Source organism: Microcaecilia unicolor, chromosome 1 (assembly GCF_901765095.1).
Source record: "Microcaecilia unicolor chromosome 1, aMicUni1.1, whole genome shotgun sequence".
NCBI lineage: Eukaryota > Metazoa > Chordata > Amphibia > Gymnophiona > Siphonopidae > Microcaecilia > Microcaecilia unicolor.
Genome location: NC_044031.1, coordinates 254094566 through 254116378, shown reverse-complemented (window position 1 = coordinate 254116378; position 21813 = coordinate 254094566). Strand labels below are relative to the sequence as shown.

General features: G+C 49.5%; 1 protein-coding gene across 1 annotated transcript in view; it reads left to right on the top strand.

The window, feature by feature from the left end:
* TOP2B (DNA topoisomerase II beta) overlaps positions 1–21813 on the top strand; it is a 507457-nt gene that overhangs the window by 88335 nt on the left and 397309 nt on the right. Inside the window, 2 exon segments of the mRNA XM_030205679.1 lie at positions 3213–3276; positions 19787–19932. Of these exon segments, the coding sequence (XP_030061539.1) occupies positions 3213–3276; positions 19787–19932 (210 nt within the window).

Below are 21813 nucleotides of genomic sequence, written 5' to 3'. Positions count from 1 at the left end.
TCTTGTCCTACACAGACCCTGCTTGAATACCTTCTGCACTTGTCTGAGTCTGGTCTCAAGACCAACTCTGTAAGAGTTCACCTTAGCGCAATCAGTGCATACCATTACCATGTGGAAGGTAAGCCGATCTCAGGACAGCCTTTAGTTGTTCGCTTCATGAGAGGTTTGCTTTTGTCAAAGCCCCCTGTCAAGCCTCCTACAGTGTCATGGGATCTCAATGTCGTTCTCACCCAGCTGATGAAACCTCCTTTTGAGCCACTGAATTCCTGCCATCTGAAGTACTTGACCTGGAAGGTCATTTTCTTGGTGGCAGTTACTTCAGCTCGTAGAGTCAGTGAGCTTCAGGCCCTGGTAGCCCAGGCCCCTTACACCAAATTTCATCATAACAGAGTAGTCCTCCGCACTCACCCTAAGTTCTTGCCAAAGGTCGTGTCGGAGTTCCATCTGAACCAGTCAATTGTCTTGCCAACATTCTTTCCCCGTCCTCATTCCTGCCCTGCTGAACGTCAGCTGCACACATTGGACTGCAAGAGAGCATTGGCCTTCTACCTGGAGCGGACACAGCCCCACAGACAGTCCGCCCAATTGTTTGTTTCTTTTGATCCCAATAGGAGGGGAGTGGCTGTAGGGAAACGCACCATATCCAATTGGCTAGCAGATTGCATTTCCTTCACTTACGCCCAGGCGGGGCTGGCTCTTGAGGGTCATGTCACGGCTACATACTGGACTGGCCGGCTCGAGCCGGTTTCGGGCGGGAAGACGGCCGCGCATGCGCGGTGCGCGCGAGGACTAGCAAAGGACTTTGCTAGAGAAGTTTCCGATTGGAGGGGCTGCCGTGGACGTCACCCCATCAGTGAGAACAATCAGCCTGCTGTCCTCGGAGAATACCTTCTACAGGTATGTAGCATTCGCTTTAACGGAGACTGTATACTGTACGTATAATAAATAGTACTGTACATATGTTTATCAAATATCAAGCTTCTTTGGGTCACAATGGTTAAGTGCACACTCTGGTTAACTGCATGCATTTCTTTGGTCCCAGACCCTTGCACTTCAGCGGATTGCACTGTGTATATATGTGTGTATATATATATATATATAATAATTCGCACCTCCAACGTTCTGAAGCCGTGTAGTGTTCGTAGGGTTCATAATCGCCCTGCCCTTGAGGGAACTCTGTATAGTTGCCAGCCCCCGCGCCTCCCTCCCTCTCTCTCTCTCCCTCTCTGCCCTCCAAGCACGACCTGTCCTCCGGCAGCCCCTCACCTTCCTAAGTGCTGGCTGTATTGTCAAAATTCTTACCTTGTGGTGCGGCGTCCATAGTGAAGGCGAGCGGCACTTCACACTGTCTTCGCATGTGTCTCAGCGAGACACATGCGAAGGCAGTGTGAAGCGCTGCTCGCCTTCACTGTGGACGCTGCACCCCAAGGTAAGAATTTTTAAAACACAGCCAGCACTTAGGAAGGCAAGGGACTGCCGGAGGACAGGTCGTGCTTGGAGGGCAGAAAGAGAGAGGGAGGGAGGTATGGGGGTGTGGACCTCGGAGGGGGGGAGGGGGCGTCCTGCAAGTCGAAGGGGAGGGAAAGGGGGGTTGTCCTGGAACTCAAAGGGGAGGGGGTCATCCTGGAACTCGAAGGGGAGGAGGGAGGGAGGCGCGGGGGTGTGGAACTCGAACGAGAATGGGGGTCCTGGAACTCGAAGGGGAGGGAGGGGTTCCTGGAACTCGGAGGGCACACAGAGAGAGAGGTAGGGAGGGGGCCTGGAACTCAGAGGGGAGAGAGATGGAGGGAGGGAGGGGGGGCCCTGGATATGGGTGGATGGAGGCCAGGGGAGAATGCAGAGTTGATGCACATGTAGGGCAAGGGACGGAAGAGAATTGCTGCACCACGATGGATGGAGGGTGTAGGGGAGAGATGCTGCACATGGATGGATGAAGGGGGCAGGGCACAGAGGATGTTTGCTTCAAATGGATGAATGCAGGGGGGAGAGCATAATTGGGGCACAGGGGACACACACTACACTCTCTCACATAGACAGACACACACACACATTCTGTCTCTCTCTCTGACACACAGTCTTTCTCTCTCACACATATTCTCTGACACATACTCATTCACTGTCTCACAGATACTCACTCACTCTCTCTCTCTCACACACATACTTTCTCTTAACAGTTCCCTTAAAAACATAATTGCCATTAGAGGACAACCTTGCTAGCGCCCGTTTCATTTCTTTCAGAAATGGGCTTTTTTTTACTACCGTGTTACCCCGAAAATAAGACAGTGTCTTATATTAAATTTTGCTCCCCAAGACCTGCTAGGTCTTATTTTCAGGGGAGGCCTTATTTTTCGGGGAAACATCGGGGTCACTCCCCCCCCCCCCCCGAGATCGCCGGCTCCCCTCCTCGATTGGTGGCTCCCCCTGCCCTCAGTCGCTCCCGGAAGTAACTAACCTCTTAAATGCTTCCTTTCACCATTCATCTTCGCACTCGCCGCAAGCAGCAGGGCAGGCCACTCCTTCCTTCCGTGTCCCGCCCTCGCCTGACGTAACGTAACGTCAGACGAGGGCGGGACACGGAAGGAAGGAGTGGCCAGCCCTGCTGCTTGCGGTGAGTGCGAAGGTGAAAGGAAGCGGTTAAGAGGTTGGTTCCGGGAGTGACTGAGGGCGGGGGGAGCCGCTGATCGAGGGGGGGAGCCGGCGATCTCGGGTGGGGGGGTGACCCCGATGTTTCCCCGAAAAATAAGGCCTCCCCTGCTAGGTCTTATTTTCGGGGGATGCCTTATATTTTCAAATTTAAGCAAGACCTCTACTAGGTCTTACTTTCGGAGGATGTCCTATTTTCGGGGAAACACGGTAGTATATAGATATATATAGATATATAGATGTGTGGCTAACTCATCTTTTGTGTCTATAGAGAAAGCAAAGTTGATTACCTGTAATGGGTGGGTATTCTTCATGGACAGTTGGATAATCGGCCATATAATCTCAGCTTCTTCAGTATTAATATCAGACTGATGATGCCTCCTGAGAATATGGCAGGGCAGGAAGTTACACATATGCCTGTGAAAAGTTTTCCTGCTTTTACAAGAGCAGTCTAAGAAGTTCTGTGTCAGCACTATTACATGATATCACACACTTATGTAGCCCTGCTGTTCACAGAGAATACAGCATTGTTTTACTGCTTGCATCTCAAATGTAATTTTTTTTCTTAGTGAATGCAGCTGATAATAAACAGAGGGATAAGAACATGTCCTGTATCAAAATTTCTATTGATCCGTAAGTATAACCATATCTTCCAGTGACTTGCTTTTCGAAAACTGTCTAATTTTGGCTTAGTGATAGCTTTTATGCTTAAGCCAGAAAAAGCTTTGTTTCTGCTTGCAGTTGTGTTGCTATTTCAACTAATGTTGTGGGTTGTATGATATAAAATATTTGTTTCCTTATAGTAGGCATGCTTTAGGCAAACAACTTCCATGTTCAGTAATAAATGGATAGAGCACTTCATTTAGAATTTTTAAAACTGTCAGAGCTACATTTCAAAACATTGTCAAAACCATATGTTAGTCATATTAATCCTTTTACATAGCTGCTGACTGAAAATTTGGTTAGGGAAATCATATGTGACTCCAAACTTTTTTTTTTTTTTGGTCCAAATCCAATAAAATGTTCTATCTTTAATGGTATAATTCATGAAGGCACAAAAGTCTGATTTAACAGATAACTGGAGTGTGTACTCATGAATGATTAAGGATGCAGAGATGTGAAATCACTAGGGGAATTCAACCTCAGAGAAGAGTAGTTATAAAGGCCTTAATTACTATTATGGTTACAAGATATATACCAGGGGAAATTGTATGGAAGAGCATAATTATCAAAGCAGTGGTACTTGAAGCTATATTCTTCGTAATAACATCTTGCCAGCTTCATATATGTAGCTCTTTTGCATTTATTTCTAGGCCACTTTTTTATTTTTATCCTGATTTATTCATGATCTTGCTATGTGTTTTTGAATAGAGTATATGTATATCTTTTATCAGTTTTGCTAAATCCTGTTTTTAAAAATCTTATCTTATGCATTTTCTCATCAGCTGTTTGTTATGCATTTCCATAGCGTCCCACAGATCAATCCAGAGACAAATGGGTTATGTCCTTCTACCAGCAGGTAGTGATAGAGAGAACCTCAGAAGTTTACTATATATGGACCTGTGCATCCACTTTAACCTCGGTATTCTCTCTATCTCAGCAGGTGGATGGACCTGTCCTGGGCAGCTCTCTTGATGGGCCTTGCTCATTGGTGTGATTGCATCCCTCCGGTTTAGTTGCGCACGGGGTCTTGGCTGGACTCGGCCATGTTGGGGTACACCTGGTGGTGCCGGTCCCTCCCCTCCTCCCCCTTCCTGGTATACTTGCCTTCCAGCAGGCCAACGCTAGGAGTACTTTGACCTTTGCTGGGAAAGCGCAAGTATTTGGCTCTGTTTTCTTCTCCTCCCTTGTGGGGGATTTCAGCCATGACTGGGAATCAGTGCAATGTCAGTTTTGCCTTTCCCTGTTACCGCCCACATGGTAGTGATCTGCGATATATGTCAGAGCGGTTTCCTGAGTACCACTGGCGGGCCTGGGGCTGTACGTTCGTCGGATGTGTGCTGTCCAGGAGGCTTGGCTGTGCCACTCGGGGGGGGGAGGGGGCTATGCATTTTTTGCCAGTCCGTGGTTTTTTTGTTCACCAGCAGCCGCCATCTTGTTAAGTATGCTTCAGCTCAGTTTAAACAGATCACTATTTCCAGTCTCTCGCTTTCATGTGCTTCCTGCCCTGCCCTCCAGGCTCCCTGTTGCTCCCCTCTGGCTTATAGATGATATTTGTAGGGCCGTAGTGCAACTCTACACAGCGGATGCTAGTTTTCCTGTGCGCCTTGTGGTGTCCGTTTTCTTTCCCTTTTGGGGCATGATGGCTGTGAGCCGTAGTTTGTTAAAAAATAAATAAATAAATAAAAAAAAGTGCTGTGTCCTTACAGCTATTTTGGGATGGGGCCCACTGGCGTTTTCTGTCTATTGTGACTGCGTTTCCTTTTGAGTGAGATCTGAGGCCAGTTTACTTTGAGGGTTGTCCCTACCTTGATATGACTCTATTTCGGTGGCGTACATCCTGGGGCCTGGGTTGTCTCCCTGGTCCAGGTATTTTCTTTATTTCCTTTCGTCTCTTGGGCTCTGGGGCAGTGATAGGATATTGGCTTGGGATTGCCAGCTGCCACTGTTCTGTGTTACCAATACGGATGTGGTAGTGTTGGTTATCCACAGTATGCATATCCTTGGGGGTCCTCTCCTACCTGTGTTTCATGATTTCAGTGCTGGTTTCAAGCTCATGGTTGACACAGATGTGTGTTCTCCTTTATATGGGTTCTTTTGCTGAGTTGCGGCATTCTATGTGATAGTTTACCGTAGGGCTTTCTTCAGGTGGTTTAATATTGGCAACCTGGGTTCTTGTGTGGTGACCTCACTGCTCTCTTGCTACTGCTTAGCGCAGCCCCTTGGTACCCTGTGTAGTGCCTGCGCCAGACTGTGAAGGCCAGCTTCTGGTGGACTCTGGTCTGGGGGGAGGGGCTGTGTATGCCTTAGGACCCTAGCTTCTTGGGGGAGGCATTCGTGCATTCCTGTACCAGTGGTTGCAGTACCTTGGTGTCCTGGGGTCTAGCGACACCTTTTCTACAGTGAGTGCTGGATTCTAGAGGGATTTAGTCTCATAGTACAATTTCTGCCTTGGTGTGACTGCATCCCTGTAGCAACATTGGCCGATAGTCGAGTAGGCTGTTCACTAGATGCTCCCTGATATGCTACAGGTGTTTTTTCTGTTAGTCTGCCTCCTGGAGGATTGCTGGGAGGCTGTATGGGGACTTATTGTGGTCTGTGTTGTGGCAGTCTCCACGGTATCCACAGCATCAGCAGTGGCTCCATGTGCTTCTTTTCATTCTCTGAGACAACTAGTGTTTGTTATGGAGCTCCTGCAGTGTACCCATAGCTTATTAGTTCAGCAACCACCTGAGAGCGAGTACAGGGATCTAGAGGTCGCTGGGTAACATCCCGCTGCTGCTTGCTATCTGTAGTGCACAATGGTGTAAACAGCCATGTTCGACTACTCTTGTACCTAGAGAAGGGCTCCGTCTCCAGGTGTCTATGGATGTCGAAGTTTGCTCCTTTTTTGGATGTTGAGCCTTGCTCCATATCTGAATGTCGAGACTTGCTCCATTTGGTAGGGAAGCAGGACTCCCTCTCTGCCTTTCGGGTTTGTCCAGTCTCTAGTGGGCGAGCCTACCCTCATTGCCACAGGGCAACATCATTCCACCTCTGGCTGGTTCGGAATGTGGGCCTTGGTCTCCTTGTGGGTACTCGATTTAACCTTCCTCTCTGGTTTTGTATCTTGCTTGATTTTCTGGCTGTCAGGCCTTGTTCCGGCCCCGGTGGGATAGCCTGGAATCCTTGCTGGCTTCGAGCCTTAGGTTTTTGTCTCGCTGGCCTGCATGGCAGTTCTAGCCTGGTTTCTGGCTATCATGGCCTTTTCTGAATATATCTGTTGAGCCTTGCTCTGTCACTGACTTGTGAGTCTTTAGGGGTTGGCTCTCTACTGCCTGGGGTGCTGTCTATGCAGATGTTAGTTTTGATTCTGCAGTTTGGGACTCGGATGGTGCATCTCAGGGGATTAGACCCGGCTTCTTCTGCGGATGTCGCCCTTCCTCGTTAAGTCATCAAGTGGCTTTGCTCCTTGTCTGGTTGTGGAGTACTCTTCCTGCTGGTGGTTGGTCCTGGCTCCATTTTTATAACTAGGGTTATCTTGCTTCTACTGGTCCTGGAGGGCATTTCTTCTTCCGTCTCGAGATGGCGAGTTCTCTTGAGATTGCACCCCTCCCGCTTCCTTCAGTTTTTGGATTCTGGCAACTGTGCTACCTGTTGGGGCTTGTTTGATATCTGTGGTCTCACCCCACTTCGGGATGACTTTGGTACATTCCACTCATTTCTGGATTGATCTGTGGGACGCTGTGGAAGGTAAAATTAGTTCTTACCTGGGAATTTTCTTTCTATTAGTCCAAACAGATCAATCCAGAGGCCTGCCCTTTGTTGCTTTGTGCTATTTGTTTTTGTTTTTTTAATCATGCTTGTTTAAGTTCCTTATAAAAAGAAAGAAATGAGGATGGAACAGCTCATCAAACTACAGTTTACCACTTTGGATAGATATGGACAGGAGTGGTGGAGGAGGAGTCTATTTGGACTTTATAGAGGCAGGAGAGGACTTCCATGTTGTATTTATTCTTCTTCCATTGCTTTGGTATCGACAATACTGAGGTTAAGGTGGATGCACAGTTCCACATATAGTAAACCTCTGAGGTTCTCTATCTCCACCTGCTGGAGAGGGACATAACCCACTCGTCTCTGGATTGATCTGTTGGGACTAATGGAAAGAAAATTATCAGGTAAGGACTAATTTTACCTTTATCAATATACTTGTATTGAGCGTTTGAGAATCACCACAGCTACGTACTCAGTTGAGGTTAAATTCAGTAAAGTTGTAGTAAGTGGAAAAGCTTTTAAGAACTGTAAGTACTAATAATTACTTAGAATTAAAGTTAGAAATTTTGTTTGCTTAAATTGCAAAGTAAATTTTGTTTGTGCATAGTATATCTTCAGTTAAGTGCCAAGTTTGGCAGCTCTCAAAGGTGATAACTTGTGATGCAATTTTAGCTTTTATTATTGAGCAAAATCCATGCTGCACATGTAGTTACAGAACGGGAACTTGACTTGAAAATGTAATTTATCTTTAAATCAATGTAATACGACACAATTCAAAACTGTAAACAAATGTACTTTTGAGTGTATCAGTCATTCTTCATACTTGCTGTTAGTAGTAGCTCATCGTTGAATGGGAATATTAAGTTCTGCAGCACACCCTCACCTTGGTAGTGCATTGTACTTGAAAAAGAAGGGATTGTTTTAGCAAAGATAACCTTCACGCCAAGTTCTTTTAAATTGTTGTAACTATTAATTATCTGTTCTTCGAGGACAAGCAGGCTGCTTGTTCTCACAGATGGGTTGACGTCCATGGCAGCCCCCTCCGATCGGAGATCTTCACTAGCAACAACGTTTGCTAGCCCTCTCGTGTGCATGCACACTGCGTATGCGCGACCGTCTTCCCGCCCGAACGCGAGTGTGCTCACCAGTCTTCTTTTTTCCGCGGCTCCAGACGGCTGTTTACAGTCATTCTGCGCCTCAAGGAGACCCCTCACGCGTCTTTCGCCGCTTCCGCTCGGAAGTGGTCGGAAAGTTTTCCGTTCGTGTCTTTTCGTCTTGTTTTAAAAATTTTTTTTCCTTTTTTCCGCTATTTCTAGAGTTTTCCCCATTAAGTTTCCTTTCGTCGTCGGAAGCGGCCTTTTTGGCTGCCCGTATGGGTTTTTTTTCTCCTGTTTTGGTGCTATTTTTTGCCACCATCGCGAATTTTGATTTCCTCAGCGACCCTCCAGACCGGTCAAGACGCGTGGGTTATGTCCTCCTACCAGCAGAGGGAGACTGAGAAAACACTAAGCTTTTGAAGCCTGTATATATAACCTGTGCAGAACCTCCACTAGCCAGTATTTTCTCAGTCTCAGCAGAGGTAGCAGTTGACAGCCTGTGCAGTCTCCAATAATCTGGTGAGGTAGTTTGTCATTGGGTCGTAGGATTTTTTCCTTCCAAACTTTATTCTGTTGCAGTACCCTGTACGTGTGTGTAAAAAAAAAAAAAAAAAAAAAAAAAGTGCTTTGGGGCCCTGGGTCTGGTGGGGCCCAGTTTTTCCCCCTGGGGTGTTACACCTATGTTTGGGTCCCTCCCCCTGTGCTGCTCTCTATTTCTGTTTGCTTGGCAGTTTTGTGCCTCGGCTGCTTTCTCAGTATTGTAGCCTTGAGTGCCTTACAATTTCCAGATGCCAGAATTAGAGTACTGTGCCTTTAAGGTCAGTTATTCTATTTCATTTTGCTTGCCAGCTTTGTGCCTCGGCTGCTTTCTCAGTATTGTAGCCTTGAGTGCCTTACAATTTCCAGATGCCAGAATTAGAGTACTGTGCCTTTAAGGTCAGTTATTCTATTTCATTTTGCTTGCCAGCTTTGTGCCTCGGCTGCTTTCTCAGTATTGTAGCCTTGAGTGCCTTACAATTTCCAGATGCCAGAATTAGAGTACTGTGCCTTTAAGGTCAGTTATTCTATTTCGTTTTGCTTGGCAGCTTTGTGCCTCGGCTGCTTTCTCAGTATTGTAGCCTTGAGTGCCTTACAATTTCCAGCTGCCAGAGTTGGAGTACTGTGCCTTTAAGGGCATTTATTTCTTTATTTTCAGCGGACCGAACGGGGGTTTCGATTCCTTGCTGGAACGAGAGAGCAGCGCTTTCTTCAGTGCTTTTGCAGTGTGAGGGAGTTTTTGGTTTGGCGCGTTTGCGGAACAGCTTTTCCCTTCCCTCGTGGTTTATGGCGGCCCAGCTCCTCCGATGTCGCGTGTGCTCGTGGCGAGGGGTAGAGGCGCCGGGTGCTCAGTGTAGCTTTGCGGTGCACCTATAAAGGTGGCTGCGGCACCCCCCGACTTGACCGCGGAGGGATCGATGGTGTCGGGAGTCTCCGGGTCAGCGGGAGCGTAGGCAGGGCCGCTGTCAGCGGGAACAGTTTCGGCGGGAACAGCCGCCATCTTGAGTCTGACGCGGCCCGTGGAGCCAGCTGTTTTTGGGCCTGCGGCCTCCGTTTTTGGCACAAAAGGGCCTAATGACGGTCCAGGAATGGTGGGCTTTCCTCCAGATTTTGTCTGGACGCGGTATCAGGCCTGGAGATCGGGACCCCCCCCCCCCTAATTGGAAGAGGGGGCTATTTCCGTCTTGGCTGAGAGACCACGGTTAGAGTGGTCAGAGGACAGGCAATGTTTTTCTCCTGTAGCTGCAGAAGCTGTGCTTAGTGATCTGGGGGAGTCAGATGGAATTGACGGCTCTCAGGAGCAGGATTGGTGGATTCCTGGAGAGGATCCTTCAATAGTGCGGATTTTCCATAGAGATGAGCTGTCAGAACTCATAGATCAGGTGTCGTCCACCCTTCAGTTTGGTCCTGAGGTGGCTTTGGGGGAAACTGTCCAGGATCCGTTGGTGAAGGGCATTCAGCGTCAGGCGTGATCCTTCCCTATGAACAAGGATCTCCGGGAGATGATTTGTCAGGAATGGGATTTGCCGTGTAAGGTGGCAAAGGCAATGGCGAGGCTTTATCCCCTCCCTCAGGACGATAGGGATTCCTTTAAGGCTCCCACGGTAGATGCAGTAGTGACGGCAGTAATTATAGCTACGGCTATCCCGGTTGATGGAGGAACGGCCCTCCGTGATCCTCAGGATAGGAAGTTGGGATCTTTTCTCAAGCGTAGTTTTGTTTTGTCGGCTCTAGCCCTGCAGGCCTCAGTTTGTGGGGGTCTGGTAGCTCGGGCATGTTTTCGTTGGGCCGAGAAGCTCCTGGATGATTCGGTAGATGTTGGTTCTTCTGGGGGTCAGGAGTTAGCCGACTTGGACATGGGTTCATCCTTTTTGTCTGAGGCTTTTATGATTTGTTGCCTACTTCAGACAAAAAATATGGCTATGGTTGTGGGTCTCTGCCACTTAAGGGAGCTATGCTCTTTGGAGAAGATTTGGACAAGTTAGTGTGAGGTCTTAGTGATACCAAGGTTCTATGGCTTCCAGATTTTCGGTTCAAGGCAGGGGCCAGAACTAGTTCCTCTCGGGGACGGTTTAGGGAGGCTCAGCGGTATAGGCCGGGCAGATCGAGTGGGACCTACCCCTAGCTGTCTGTTTGTCTGTCCAATTTAGATTGTGAGCTCTGTTGAGCAGGGACTGTCTTTTCATGTTAATTTGGACAGCGCTGTATAAGTCTAGTAGTGCTATAGAAATGTTTAATAGTAGTAGGACCTCTAGGGGTCGGTTTTTCCAGCGCGCACAGTTCTTTCGTGAGAATCGTCGCGGAGGGCGTGGCTTTTCCGTAGGAGGTTAGTATTCACGCCGCAATTCCCAATGAAGGTGTGCGGGCTCAGGCTCTGGTGCATGTTGGGGCTCGGCTGAGTCTGTTTTACCAGAGCTGGGCCCAAATCAGGTCAGATCAGTGGGTTCTCAAGGTGTTTCGAGGCGGATATGCGCTGTTCTCCCGAAGTGTTTCTGGAATCCCTCTGTCGGTCTTGGAGCAAGAGGGCAGCAGTGAGGGACACTCTGCGGTGGCTGCTCGCATTGGGAGCCGTGGTTCCTGTTCCTTCAGATCAGCAACGCTCAGGGTGCTATTTGATCTATTTTGTGGTCCACAAGAAAGAGGACACTTTTCGTCCCATTTTAGATCTCAAAAGGGTCAATGCGGCACTCAAGGTGCCCTCTTTCCGGATGGAGACGTTGCGGTCGGTCACTGGTGCGGTCCGGAAAGGAGAGTTTCTCACTTCCCTGGATTTGACGGAAGCTTATCTTCACTTTCCTTCGTGCAGCCTTTTGGTTCCAAGTTACAGGGTCCGATTTGTCGGTTCCTTGCAGAGAAGGCGCCGACGGCCCGTACTTATCGTCAGGTCCTGGGCCTGATGGCGGCGACCATAGAGGTAGTTCCGTGGGCCAGGGCGCACATGCGTCAGGTACAGTCAGCTCTGTTCAGTCGTTGGTCCCCTCTGTCGCAGGACTTGGAAATGTGTTGTCCGCTGTCGGTGGCCCCTCGTCTCAGTCTCCGCTGGTGGCTCAACCCGCGCAATTTGGGAACAGGAATGCCGTTGGAGTCCCCACAGGGGCTGGTAATGGTCACGGATGCCAGTCTGCAAGGTTGGGGGGCACATTGTCTCGGTCAGGTAGCTCAAGGCCGGTGGTCTCGGGCAGAAGCAGAGTGGTCCATCAACCGGCTGGAAACTCGGGCCATTCGGGTGGTGCTCCAGGCCTTGACGTCGGTGGTTCGCCACAAGGCAGTCCGAGTGCTCTGTGACAATGCCATGGCAGTAGCATATGTCAACCGTCAAGGGAGGACGAAGAGCCTTGGCGGCGCAGTTGAACTCATCTTCAGGCTCTCTTGGCAGCGCATGTGGCCGGGGTAGGTCACATAGATGCAGATTATCTCAGCAGGCACACTCTAGATCCCAGAGAGTGGTCTTTTCTTCGGTCAGTGTTCCAGTGAGTTGTGTCGGTCTGGGGACTTTCGGTGATCTTAGGGCAACGGCTCGCTATGCGCAAGTTCAGAGATTTTTTGTTTTTTCAGTCGCTGAAGAGACCCTTGAGCGGAGGGAATCGACGCTCTTCTGTTGCCTTGGCCTCGGGAGTGACTGTATGTGTTTCCTCCGTGGCTGTTAGTCGGTCGAGTAATATAGCGCATCGAACATCACTTCGGTCGGGTGATTCTGGTAGCTCCGGATTGGCAGCATCGACCATGGTACGGAGACCTGGTGCGGTTGGCAGGGGCGGCGGCCCTGCCTTTGTTGGGATCAGTTCTGTGTCAAAGCCCGATAATCATGCCGGTTCCGGCTCGGTTTTCGCTTATGGCTTGGCTCTTGAGCGGCACAAGTTGAAGAAGAAGGGGCTTTCGTCCAGTGGCTTTGCTACGATGTTGAGTTGCCGTAGACGATCCACTTCCTTGGCGTATGTCCGGGTTTGGAGAATCTTTGAGCACTGGTGTGAAGACCATCGAGTTCGGCCGTTTCGCTCTTCGGTGGCGGAAGTTTTGGAATTTTTGCACGATGGTGTTGATAGGGGTCTGGCCTTGTCTACACTGAAGGTTCAGGTGGCAGCTTTGTCATGTTTTCGTGGGAAGCTTCAGTGAAAGTCCTTCGCGTCTGTGCCTGAGGTAGTGCGTTTTTTGAAGGGTGTTAAGTTGCTGCGTCCACCTCAGTGACGGATGGTGCCTCCGTGGGATTTGAAGCTAGTTTTGGATGCTTTGATCAGGCCTCCGTTTGTGCCGCTGGTATCGGCATCTTGTAAGGATTTATCTTTAAAGACGGTCTTGTTGGTGGCGATTACTTCAGCACGGAGTGTTTCAGAGCTTCAGGCTTTGTCTTGTAGGGAACCATTTTTGTCCTTTCTGAGGGAAAGGTTTCGTTGCGGACGGTGCTTTCCTTTTTTTGCCCAAGGTGGTTTCCGAGTTCCATGTTAATCAGGTCATCTCTCTGCCAGTGTTGGGTGATATGGCTGGAGATTCGGAGCAGCGTGGTATTGCCAAGCTGGATGTCAGGAGAGTTTTGAGTTGTTATCTCTCTGGAACTCAGGACTTCAGAGCCTCTGACCGTTTGTTCGTTCTTCATGGTGGCCCAAAGAAGGGTGCAGCGGCTCCTAAGGTGACCATAGCACGGTGGTTGAAGGAGGCGGTTGCATCTGCTTACTTGGTGAAGGGTCCTGTGGTGCCTAGGGGCTGGTCTGCTCATTCCACTAGGGGAATGGCAGCCTCGTGGGCGGAGAATAGTATGATTTCTCTGTTAGATATTTGTTGGGCTGCGGTTTGGTTTTCGTTGCATTCCTTTGTGAAGCATTATAGGATTCCTGTGCATGCAAAGGACGAGGTGCGCTTTGGGGCAGCAGTTTTGACCTCTGGCCTTAGTAGGTCCCTCCCATAAGTTAGTTACTGCTCTGGTACGTCCCACGCGTCTTGACCGGTCTGGAGGGTCGCTGAGGAAGGTGAAATTAGATCTTACCTGCTAATTTTCTTTCCTCTAGACCCTCCAGACCGGTCAAGAGCCCGCCCTGTCTGTATTGGAGGCCAGGAGGTGTGTTTGTTGGATAATTCTTGGCTGCTGTAGATTGTTGTTTCTCTAATTGCAGACTGTTTATTTCTGTTTTGTGATAGGAGTCCGGGACAGGTGGGGCTCTTCTTTGATAGTCCACCTGTAGAAGCCCAACTGTTTTACCAAAGGCAAAGGAACATGTTTCCGTAAGAGCAAGCGGAAGATGTTTCTTGTTTTTGCAGTTTACTGTGACCACGTACAGGGTTGCTAGTTGTTGTTAGTGTTTTTTGTTTCTCTGCTTTGTCAGGGTTATACTGGCTAGTGGAGGTTCTGCACAGGTTATATATACAGGCTTCAAAAGCTTAGTGTTTTCTCAGTCTCCCTCTGCTGGTAGGAGGACATAACCCACGCGTCTTGACCGGTCTGGAGGGTCTAGAGGAAAGAAAATTAGCAGGTAAGATCTAATTTCACCTTCGCCCGCGTGATTTTTCCGCCCATGTCATCGAAGCCTGCCAGCGGCTTCAAAAAGTGCACGCGGTGCAGCTGGACGATCTCGCTCACTGATAGGCACATTTTGTGTCTTCAGTGTCTCGGGGCTGGTCATCGCCCTAACGCCTGTTCTTTGTGCCTCCACCTCAAGAAGAGGACTCAGGCGGCGAGATTGGCTCAGTGAAACGTTCTGTTCGGAGCCTCGTCCGGTGCTTTGACGTCTGCGGTACCGAGGTCATCGGAGGTATCGATGTCGTCGGAGAGTGCATCGTCATCAGGAGCGCAGGTGAGGGCTGTCCATTCCCCTGCTGGTAGCGGTGAGCCCTCGAGTAGGTCTCCGCCTGTCTCGAGGGCTCCTGCGGTACAGGCCCCCTGGGATCGATCTGTTTCGGACCCGGCCCCGAGGAGGCGTTTGAATTCAACGTCCTCCTCTTCGGTACCGGGAGGTACCGGTGACCTGCTTCGTGCGAAGGCAAAGAAGCATTGGCACCGGTCGCCTTCCCGTCGTGGTACTGGGAGCTCTGGGTCGCCGAGGGATTCGGCACCCACTAAGCGTCGACGCCGGGAGGACCGCTCGCCCTCCATACAAGAGGTGTCGATGCGCTCTATTGTGGACAGCCCGGTACCGCCTCTGTGACCCGGATAGATTCTGAGCTCGTCGCCGGTACTGGACCCCTTGCCTTCCTCGACAGCCGCTCTGAACGAGAGCCTCCGAGCCATCCTTCCAGGGATCCTGGAAGAGCTGTTACACCCTTCCGCTCCGGTACCGGGGGTGCTTGCGCCACCGGTGCCGTTGAGAGAGGCGACTGCTGGCTCTTCGCCCGTGGTGAGGTCCCTGGTCCTGCTTGCGGTGCCTGCATCGGTGGCCTCCCAGGCTGACTCCCCGATGACTTCGATGGAGAGAGCTTCATCGCCGCCGGTGCGGGAGTCTTCCTCTCGGCGTACCCACCGTGGCCATGTTTCCACGGAGTCAAGACGGGCCCGTCTTCGGACTGCAGTTCACGAACTGGTGTCCGATTCCGAGGGTGAGGCCTCGTGGGAAGCAGAGGAGGACACAAGATATTTCTCTGACAAGGAGTCTTGCGGTCTTCCCTCTGATCTTACTCCCTCTCCTGAAAGGCAGCTTTCTCTTCCTGAGAGTATGTCTTTCGAGGCCTTTGTCCGGGAAATGTCTACGGCCATTCCCTTCCCTGTGGTTATGGAGGATGAGCCAGGGGCCAAAATGTTTGAGCTTTTGGACTATCCTTCGCCAACTAAGGAATCGTCCACTGTACCCATGCATCATGTCCTCAAAAAGACATTGCTGGTGAACTGGACGAAGCCGCTAACTAATCCCCACATTCCCAAGAAGATAGAATCCCAGTATCGGATCCATGGGGACCCAGAGTTAATGCGGACTCAGTTGCCTCATGACTCTGGTGTGGTGGATCTGGCCCTTAAAAAGGTCAAGAGTTCTAGGGAGTATGCTTCGGCGCCCCCGGGCCATGACTCTAGAACCTTGGACTCTTTTGGGCGGAAGGCCTAACATTCTGCAATGCTCATTTCCAAAATCCAATCCTACCAGCTCTACACGAGCATTCATATGCGGAACAAAGTGCGGCAGTTGGCGGACTTGGTGGACAAGCTCCCTTCTGAGCAAGCCAAGCCTTTTCAGCAGGTGGTCAGGCAGCTGAAGGCGTGTCGTAAATTCCTGGCCAGGGGTGTCTGCGATACTTTTGATGTCGCGTCCAGGACCGCTGCTCAAGATGTGCTGATGCGCAGACTCGTGGCTGCATGCCTCCGACCTGGAAAACAGGATCCAGCAGCGGATTGCGGATTCTCCTTGCCGGGGGGATATTTTTGGTGAAAAGGTCGAACAGGTGGTAGAGCAGCTCCACCAGCGGGACACCGCTTTCGACAAATTCTCCCACTGGACGCCTTCAGCATCTACCTCATCAGGTAGACGTTTTTATGGGAGTAGGAGGACTGTTCCCTATTCTAATAAGCGTAGGTACAATCATCCCTCTCGCCAGCCTGCTGCCCAGGCTAAACCCCAGCGCGCTCGTTCCCGTCAACAGCGTCTGCCTCAGCAGGCCCCAGCAGCTCCCCAGCAAAAGCAAGGGACGGGCTTTTGACTGGCTCCAGCAGAGCATAGCCGACATCAAAGTGTCCGCGCCGGACGATCTGCCGGTTGGGGGGGGGGGGAGGAGGTTAAAATGTTTTCACCAAAGGTGGCCTCTCATAACCTCTGACCAGTGGGTTCTCCAAATAGTCTGGCTAGGATACTCCCTCATTTTGATTTCCAGACCTTCAAATTGCCCACCAGGAGCGCTGTCCTTCAGCTTCTGTCACAAGCAGGTACTTGCAGAGGAACTCTCCGCCCTTCTCAGCGCCAATGCAGTTGAGCCCGTGCCACTGGGGCAGGAAGGGTTGGGATTCTATTCCAGGTATTTCCTTGTGGAAAAGAAAACGGGGGATGCGTCCCATCCTAGACCTAAGGGCCCTGAACAAATATCTGGTCCAAGAAAAGGTCAGGATGCTTTCCCTGGGCACCCTCCTTCCCATGATTCAGGTAAACGATTGGCTATGCTCTCTGGACTTGATGCTTACACTCACATCCCGATACTGCCAGTTCACAGACAGTATCTGCGATTCCGTCTGGGAACACAGCATTTTCAGTACTGTGTGCTACCCTTTGGTCTCACCTCTGTGCCTAGGGTGTTCACAAAGTGCCTGGCTGTCGTAGCGGCGTCTCTATGCAGACTGGGAGTGCATGTGTTCCCTTATCTCGACGATTGGCTGGTGAAGAACACCTCCGAGGCAGGAGCTCTACAGTCCATGCAGATGACTATTCGACTCCTGGAGCTACTAGGGTTTGTGATAAATTATCCAAAGTCCCACCTTCTTCCAGTCCAGACACTAGAATTCATAGGAGCTCTGCTGGACTCTCAGATGGTTCGTGCCTACCTTCCAGAGGTGAGGGCCGACACTCTTCTGTCTCGTTTCCTGGGTGCGGGCGTCTCAGCAGATCACAGCTTGGCAGATGTTGAGATTGCTCGGCCACATGACCTCCACAGTGCATGTGACTCCCATGGCCCGCCTTCACATGAGATTATCTCAATGGACCCTAGCTTCTCAGTGGTACCAAGCCGCTGGGGACCTGGAGGACGTAGTCCTGCTGTCCGCGAGTTTTCTCCAATCCCTACATTGGTGGGCAATTCAGTCCAATTTGACTCTGGGACGTCCTTTCCAAATTCTTCAGCCTCAAAAGGTGCTGACGACGGATGCGTCTCTCCTGGGGTGGGGAGCTCATGTCGACGGGCTTCACACCCAAGGGAGTTGGTCCCTTCAGGAAAAAGGGTTGCAGATCAACCTCCTGGAGTTGCGAGCGGTCTGGAACGCTCTAAAGGCTTTCAGGGATCGGCTGTCCCAACAAATTATCCAAATTCAGACAGACAATCAGGTTGCCACGTATTACATCAACAAGCAGGGAGGCACCGGATCTCGCCCCCTTTGTCAAGAGGCCGTCAGAATGTGGCTTTGGGCTCGCCGGTATGGCATGTTTCTCCAAGCCACGTGTCTGGCAGGCATAAACAACAGTCTGGTCGACAGGTTGAGCAGGATCATGCAACCTCACAAGTGATTGCTCAATTCCAGAGTGATACGCGAGATCTTTCAAGTGTGGGGCACCCCCTCGGTGGATCTCTTCGCCACTCGAATCAACCACAAGGTCCCTCAGTTCTGTTCCAGACTTCAAACCCATGGCAGGCTAGCGTCGGATGCTTTTCTCCTGGATTGGGGGAAAGGCCTCCTGTATGCTTATCCTCCCATACCTTTGGTGGGGAAGACTTTGCTGAAACTCAAGCAAGGTCGAGGCACCATTATTCTGATCGCTCCCTTTTGGCCGCGTCAGATATGGTTCCCTCTTTTTCTGGAGTTGACCTCCGAAGAACCGTGGAGATTGGAGTGTTTTCCGACCCTCATTACTCAGAACAAGGGGGCGCTTCTGTATCCCAACCTCCGGTCTCTGGCTCTCACGGTCTGGATGTTGAGGGCGTAGATTTTGCCTCCTTGGTTCTCTCCGAGGGTGTCTCCCGTGTCTTGCTTGCTTCCAGGAAAGATTCCACTAAGAAGAATTACTTTTTTTCTCTGGCGGAGGTTTGCCGTTTGGTGTGACAGCAAGGCCCTAGATCCTCGTTCCTGTCCTACACAGACCCTGCTTGAATACCTTCTGCATTTGTCCGAGTCTGGTCTAAAGACCAACTCTGTAAGAGTTCATCTTAGTGCGATTAGTTGTTCGCTTCATGAGAGGGTTGCTTTTGTCAAAGCCCCCCATCAAACCTCCTACAGTGTCATGGGATCTCAATGTCGTTCTCACCCAGCTGATGAAACCTCCTTTTGAGCCACTGCATTCCTGCCATCTGAAGTACTTGACCTGGAAGGTCATTTTCTTGGTGGCAGTTACTTCAGCTCGCAGAGTCAGTGAGCTCCAAGCCTTGGTAGCTCATGCTCCTTATACAAAATTTCATCATAGGGTGAGTGTGGAGGACTACTCTGTTAAGTTATTGCCGAAGGTGGTGTCGGAGTTCCATCTGAACCAGTCAGTTGTCTTTCCAACATTCTTTCCCCGTCCTCCTACAAGCCCTGCTGAACGTCAGCTGCACACATTGGGACTGCAAGCGAGCATTGGCCTTCTACCTGGAGCGGACACAGCCCCACAGACAGTCCGCCCAATTGTCTATTTCTTTTGATACCAACAGAAGGGGAGTGGCTGTTGGAAAACGCACCACTTCCAATTGACTAGCAGATTGCATTTCCTTCACTTATGCCCAGACTGGGCTGACTCTTGATGGCCATGTCACGGCTCATAGTGTTAGAGCCATGGCAGCGTCAATGGCTCACTTGAAGTCAGCCACTATTGAAGAGATTTGCAAGGCTGCGACGTGGTCATCCATCCACACATTCACATCACATTACTGCTTTCAGCAGGATACCCGGCACGACAGTCTGTTCGGGCAGTCGGTGCTGCAGAATCTGTTCGGGGTTTAGAATCCAACTCCACCCCCCTAGGCCCATTTTTATTCTGTTCCAGGCTGCACTCTGTTAGTTGAATAAGTTTAGGTCAATCTCAGTTATGTCCTCGCCGTTGCAAGGCCCAGTTGACCAATGTTTGTTGTTTTGAGTGAGCCTGGGGGCTAGGGATATCCCATCTGTGAGAACAAGCAGCCTGCTTGTCCTCGGAGAAAGCGAAAGCTACATACCTGTAGAAGGTATTCTCCGAGGACAGCAGGCTGATTGTTCTCAGCAACCCGCCCACCTCCCCTTTGGAGTTGTGTCTTCCCTTGTCTTTGCTATTTACTGGACTGGCGAGCACATTCGCGTTTGGGCAGGAAGACGGTCGCGCATGCGAGAGCTAGCAAACGTTGATGCTAGTGAAGATCTCCGATCAGAGGGGGCTGCCGTGCACGTCAACCCATCTGTGAGAACAATCAGCCTGCTGTCCTCGGAGAATACCTTCTACAGCTATGTAGCTTTCGCTTTAACTGCTAATATTTAAGCAATGTTTAGAAAGATGATATCTAAAGACGTTTCATGTTTCTAATCTGCTGTTTATTCACAGAGAGTCCAATATTATCAGCATATGGAATAATGGTAAAGGCATTCCAGTAGTAGAGCACAAAGTTGAAAAGGTGTTTGTTCCTGCTTTAATCTTTGGACAGTTATTAACATCCAGCAACTATGATGATGATGAGAAGAAGGTCACAGGCAAGCAGTTCATTATAATGTTCTATGTTGACGTTTTGCTCTACAGATAGTTAATTTGTGTTTTCTATAAGGTGTCCTTTGCCAGATGAGAGTATGATTTAGCATTGATCTTTTCTGGGTTTAGCAAAATATTCATTAGAAACAAAACTTTACATTAAGTAGAATGTTCAGGTAGATTTGGTGCATTCTGATTAGGAGGCATACGAGACATAGGGTAACTGCTTGGAATGTTTGTATCATCTGCTGTTATGTTAAAAATATAAAAGAACCTTGTAAGAGCAGATTTAGCTCTTAGATACGTCATTTGGAGGGTATTTGAATCACGGGGCACTCAGCAAGTATGCACATACACCAAAGGGTAATTTTATAACAGGGTGCTGTAGGTAGTCTAAATAAGACTTATAGGAAATCAACTCCTAACAGAATTATTTATGCCAAGGCCCAGGATTACAGAACTCTGCCTAAGCAAATGTTCTGGACTCGTGCTAGGAGGAAGCAGGACCTTACTTTGGCAACTAACAAAAATTAGCTGCTAGAGAGATCGCAACCTAAAGCCACAGAGTGTATATATTAGTTTTATTTATAGATAAAGAAAATATACAAATATAGAATAGCTGTGCAGCAAGGCTTAGCAGAGTACAAATATATAACTTGCTGATAATAATAATAATAATAAGAAGAAGAAAAAAAATAGATTGTCACTAAATAAAGACTATACAAAATGATTCTTACTGGAACACTAGGTGATTACACAAACCTGATTTTGTAATCGTGAAAACTTATACTACACCTGTTGTGCAAAATACAACTGTTAGCAGCTTATTCTCTGACCACGATCTATGACCTAACCAGTCTTATCTCGGACAAACGCCCAGACTATAGAAAGTAAATCACTGTTATCTCACCATGCTGTCTCTGAAGCAGTCTTTCGATGAGGTAGGTTCTGATTTCTTCTTAGACTCTAGCTATATCCACAGCGAGTCTGTCTCGGATTCAGTTCAGGGTCTATCTTTTGAAAGCCGGTGTCACGGTCATTCAGTGCCGTATTTCAGAGCTGATGTAGCTGAGCCAATCTGTATTTTCACCAGATATGTAGTTCACAAGGTTAGAACAACACAGTCTCTTGCTCCCTCCGAGCCTTCTAACCTTGCTTGTTTTCTTAGGTCGTTCTTGTCAGTCCCAACTGTCTGATGGTCTCTGCACAACTCACTTTTCTTTAGTTCCCGCTTTCTTAGTACCTCTCCGCAGGGGCGTAGCCAGACTTCGAAGAACCGTGCAGATTGGAGTGTTTTCCAACCCTCATCACCCAGAATGAGGGGTCGCTTCTGCATCCCAACCTCCAGTCTCTGGCTCTCACGGCCTGGATGTTGAGAGTGTAGAATTCGCCTCCTTGAGTCTTTCTGAGGATGTCTCCCGAGTCTTGCTTCCAGGAAAGATTCCACAAAGAGGTGTTACTCTTTTAAATGGAGAAGGTTTGCCGTCTGGTGTGACAGCAAGGCCCTAGATCCTCACTCTTGTCCTACACAGACCCTGCTTGAATACTTTCTACACTTATCAGAGTCTGGTCTCAAGACCAACTCCGTAAGAGTTCATCTTAGTGCGATTAGTGCTTTCCATTACCGTGTGGAGGGTAAGCCTGTCTCTGGACAGCCTTTAGTTGTTTGCGTCGAGAGGTTTGCTTTTGTCAAAGCCCCCTGGCAAAGCTCCGATGTCATGGGATCTCAATGTCGTCCTCACCCAGCTGATGAAGCCTCCTTTTGAGCCACTGGATTCCTGCCATCTGAAGTATTTGACCTGGAAGGTCATTTTCTTGGTGGCTGTTACTTCAGCTCGTAGGGTCAGTGAGCTGCAAGCCTTGGTAGCCCATGCTCACTATACAGA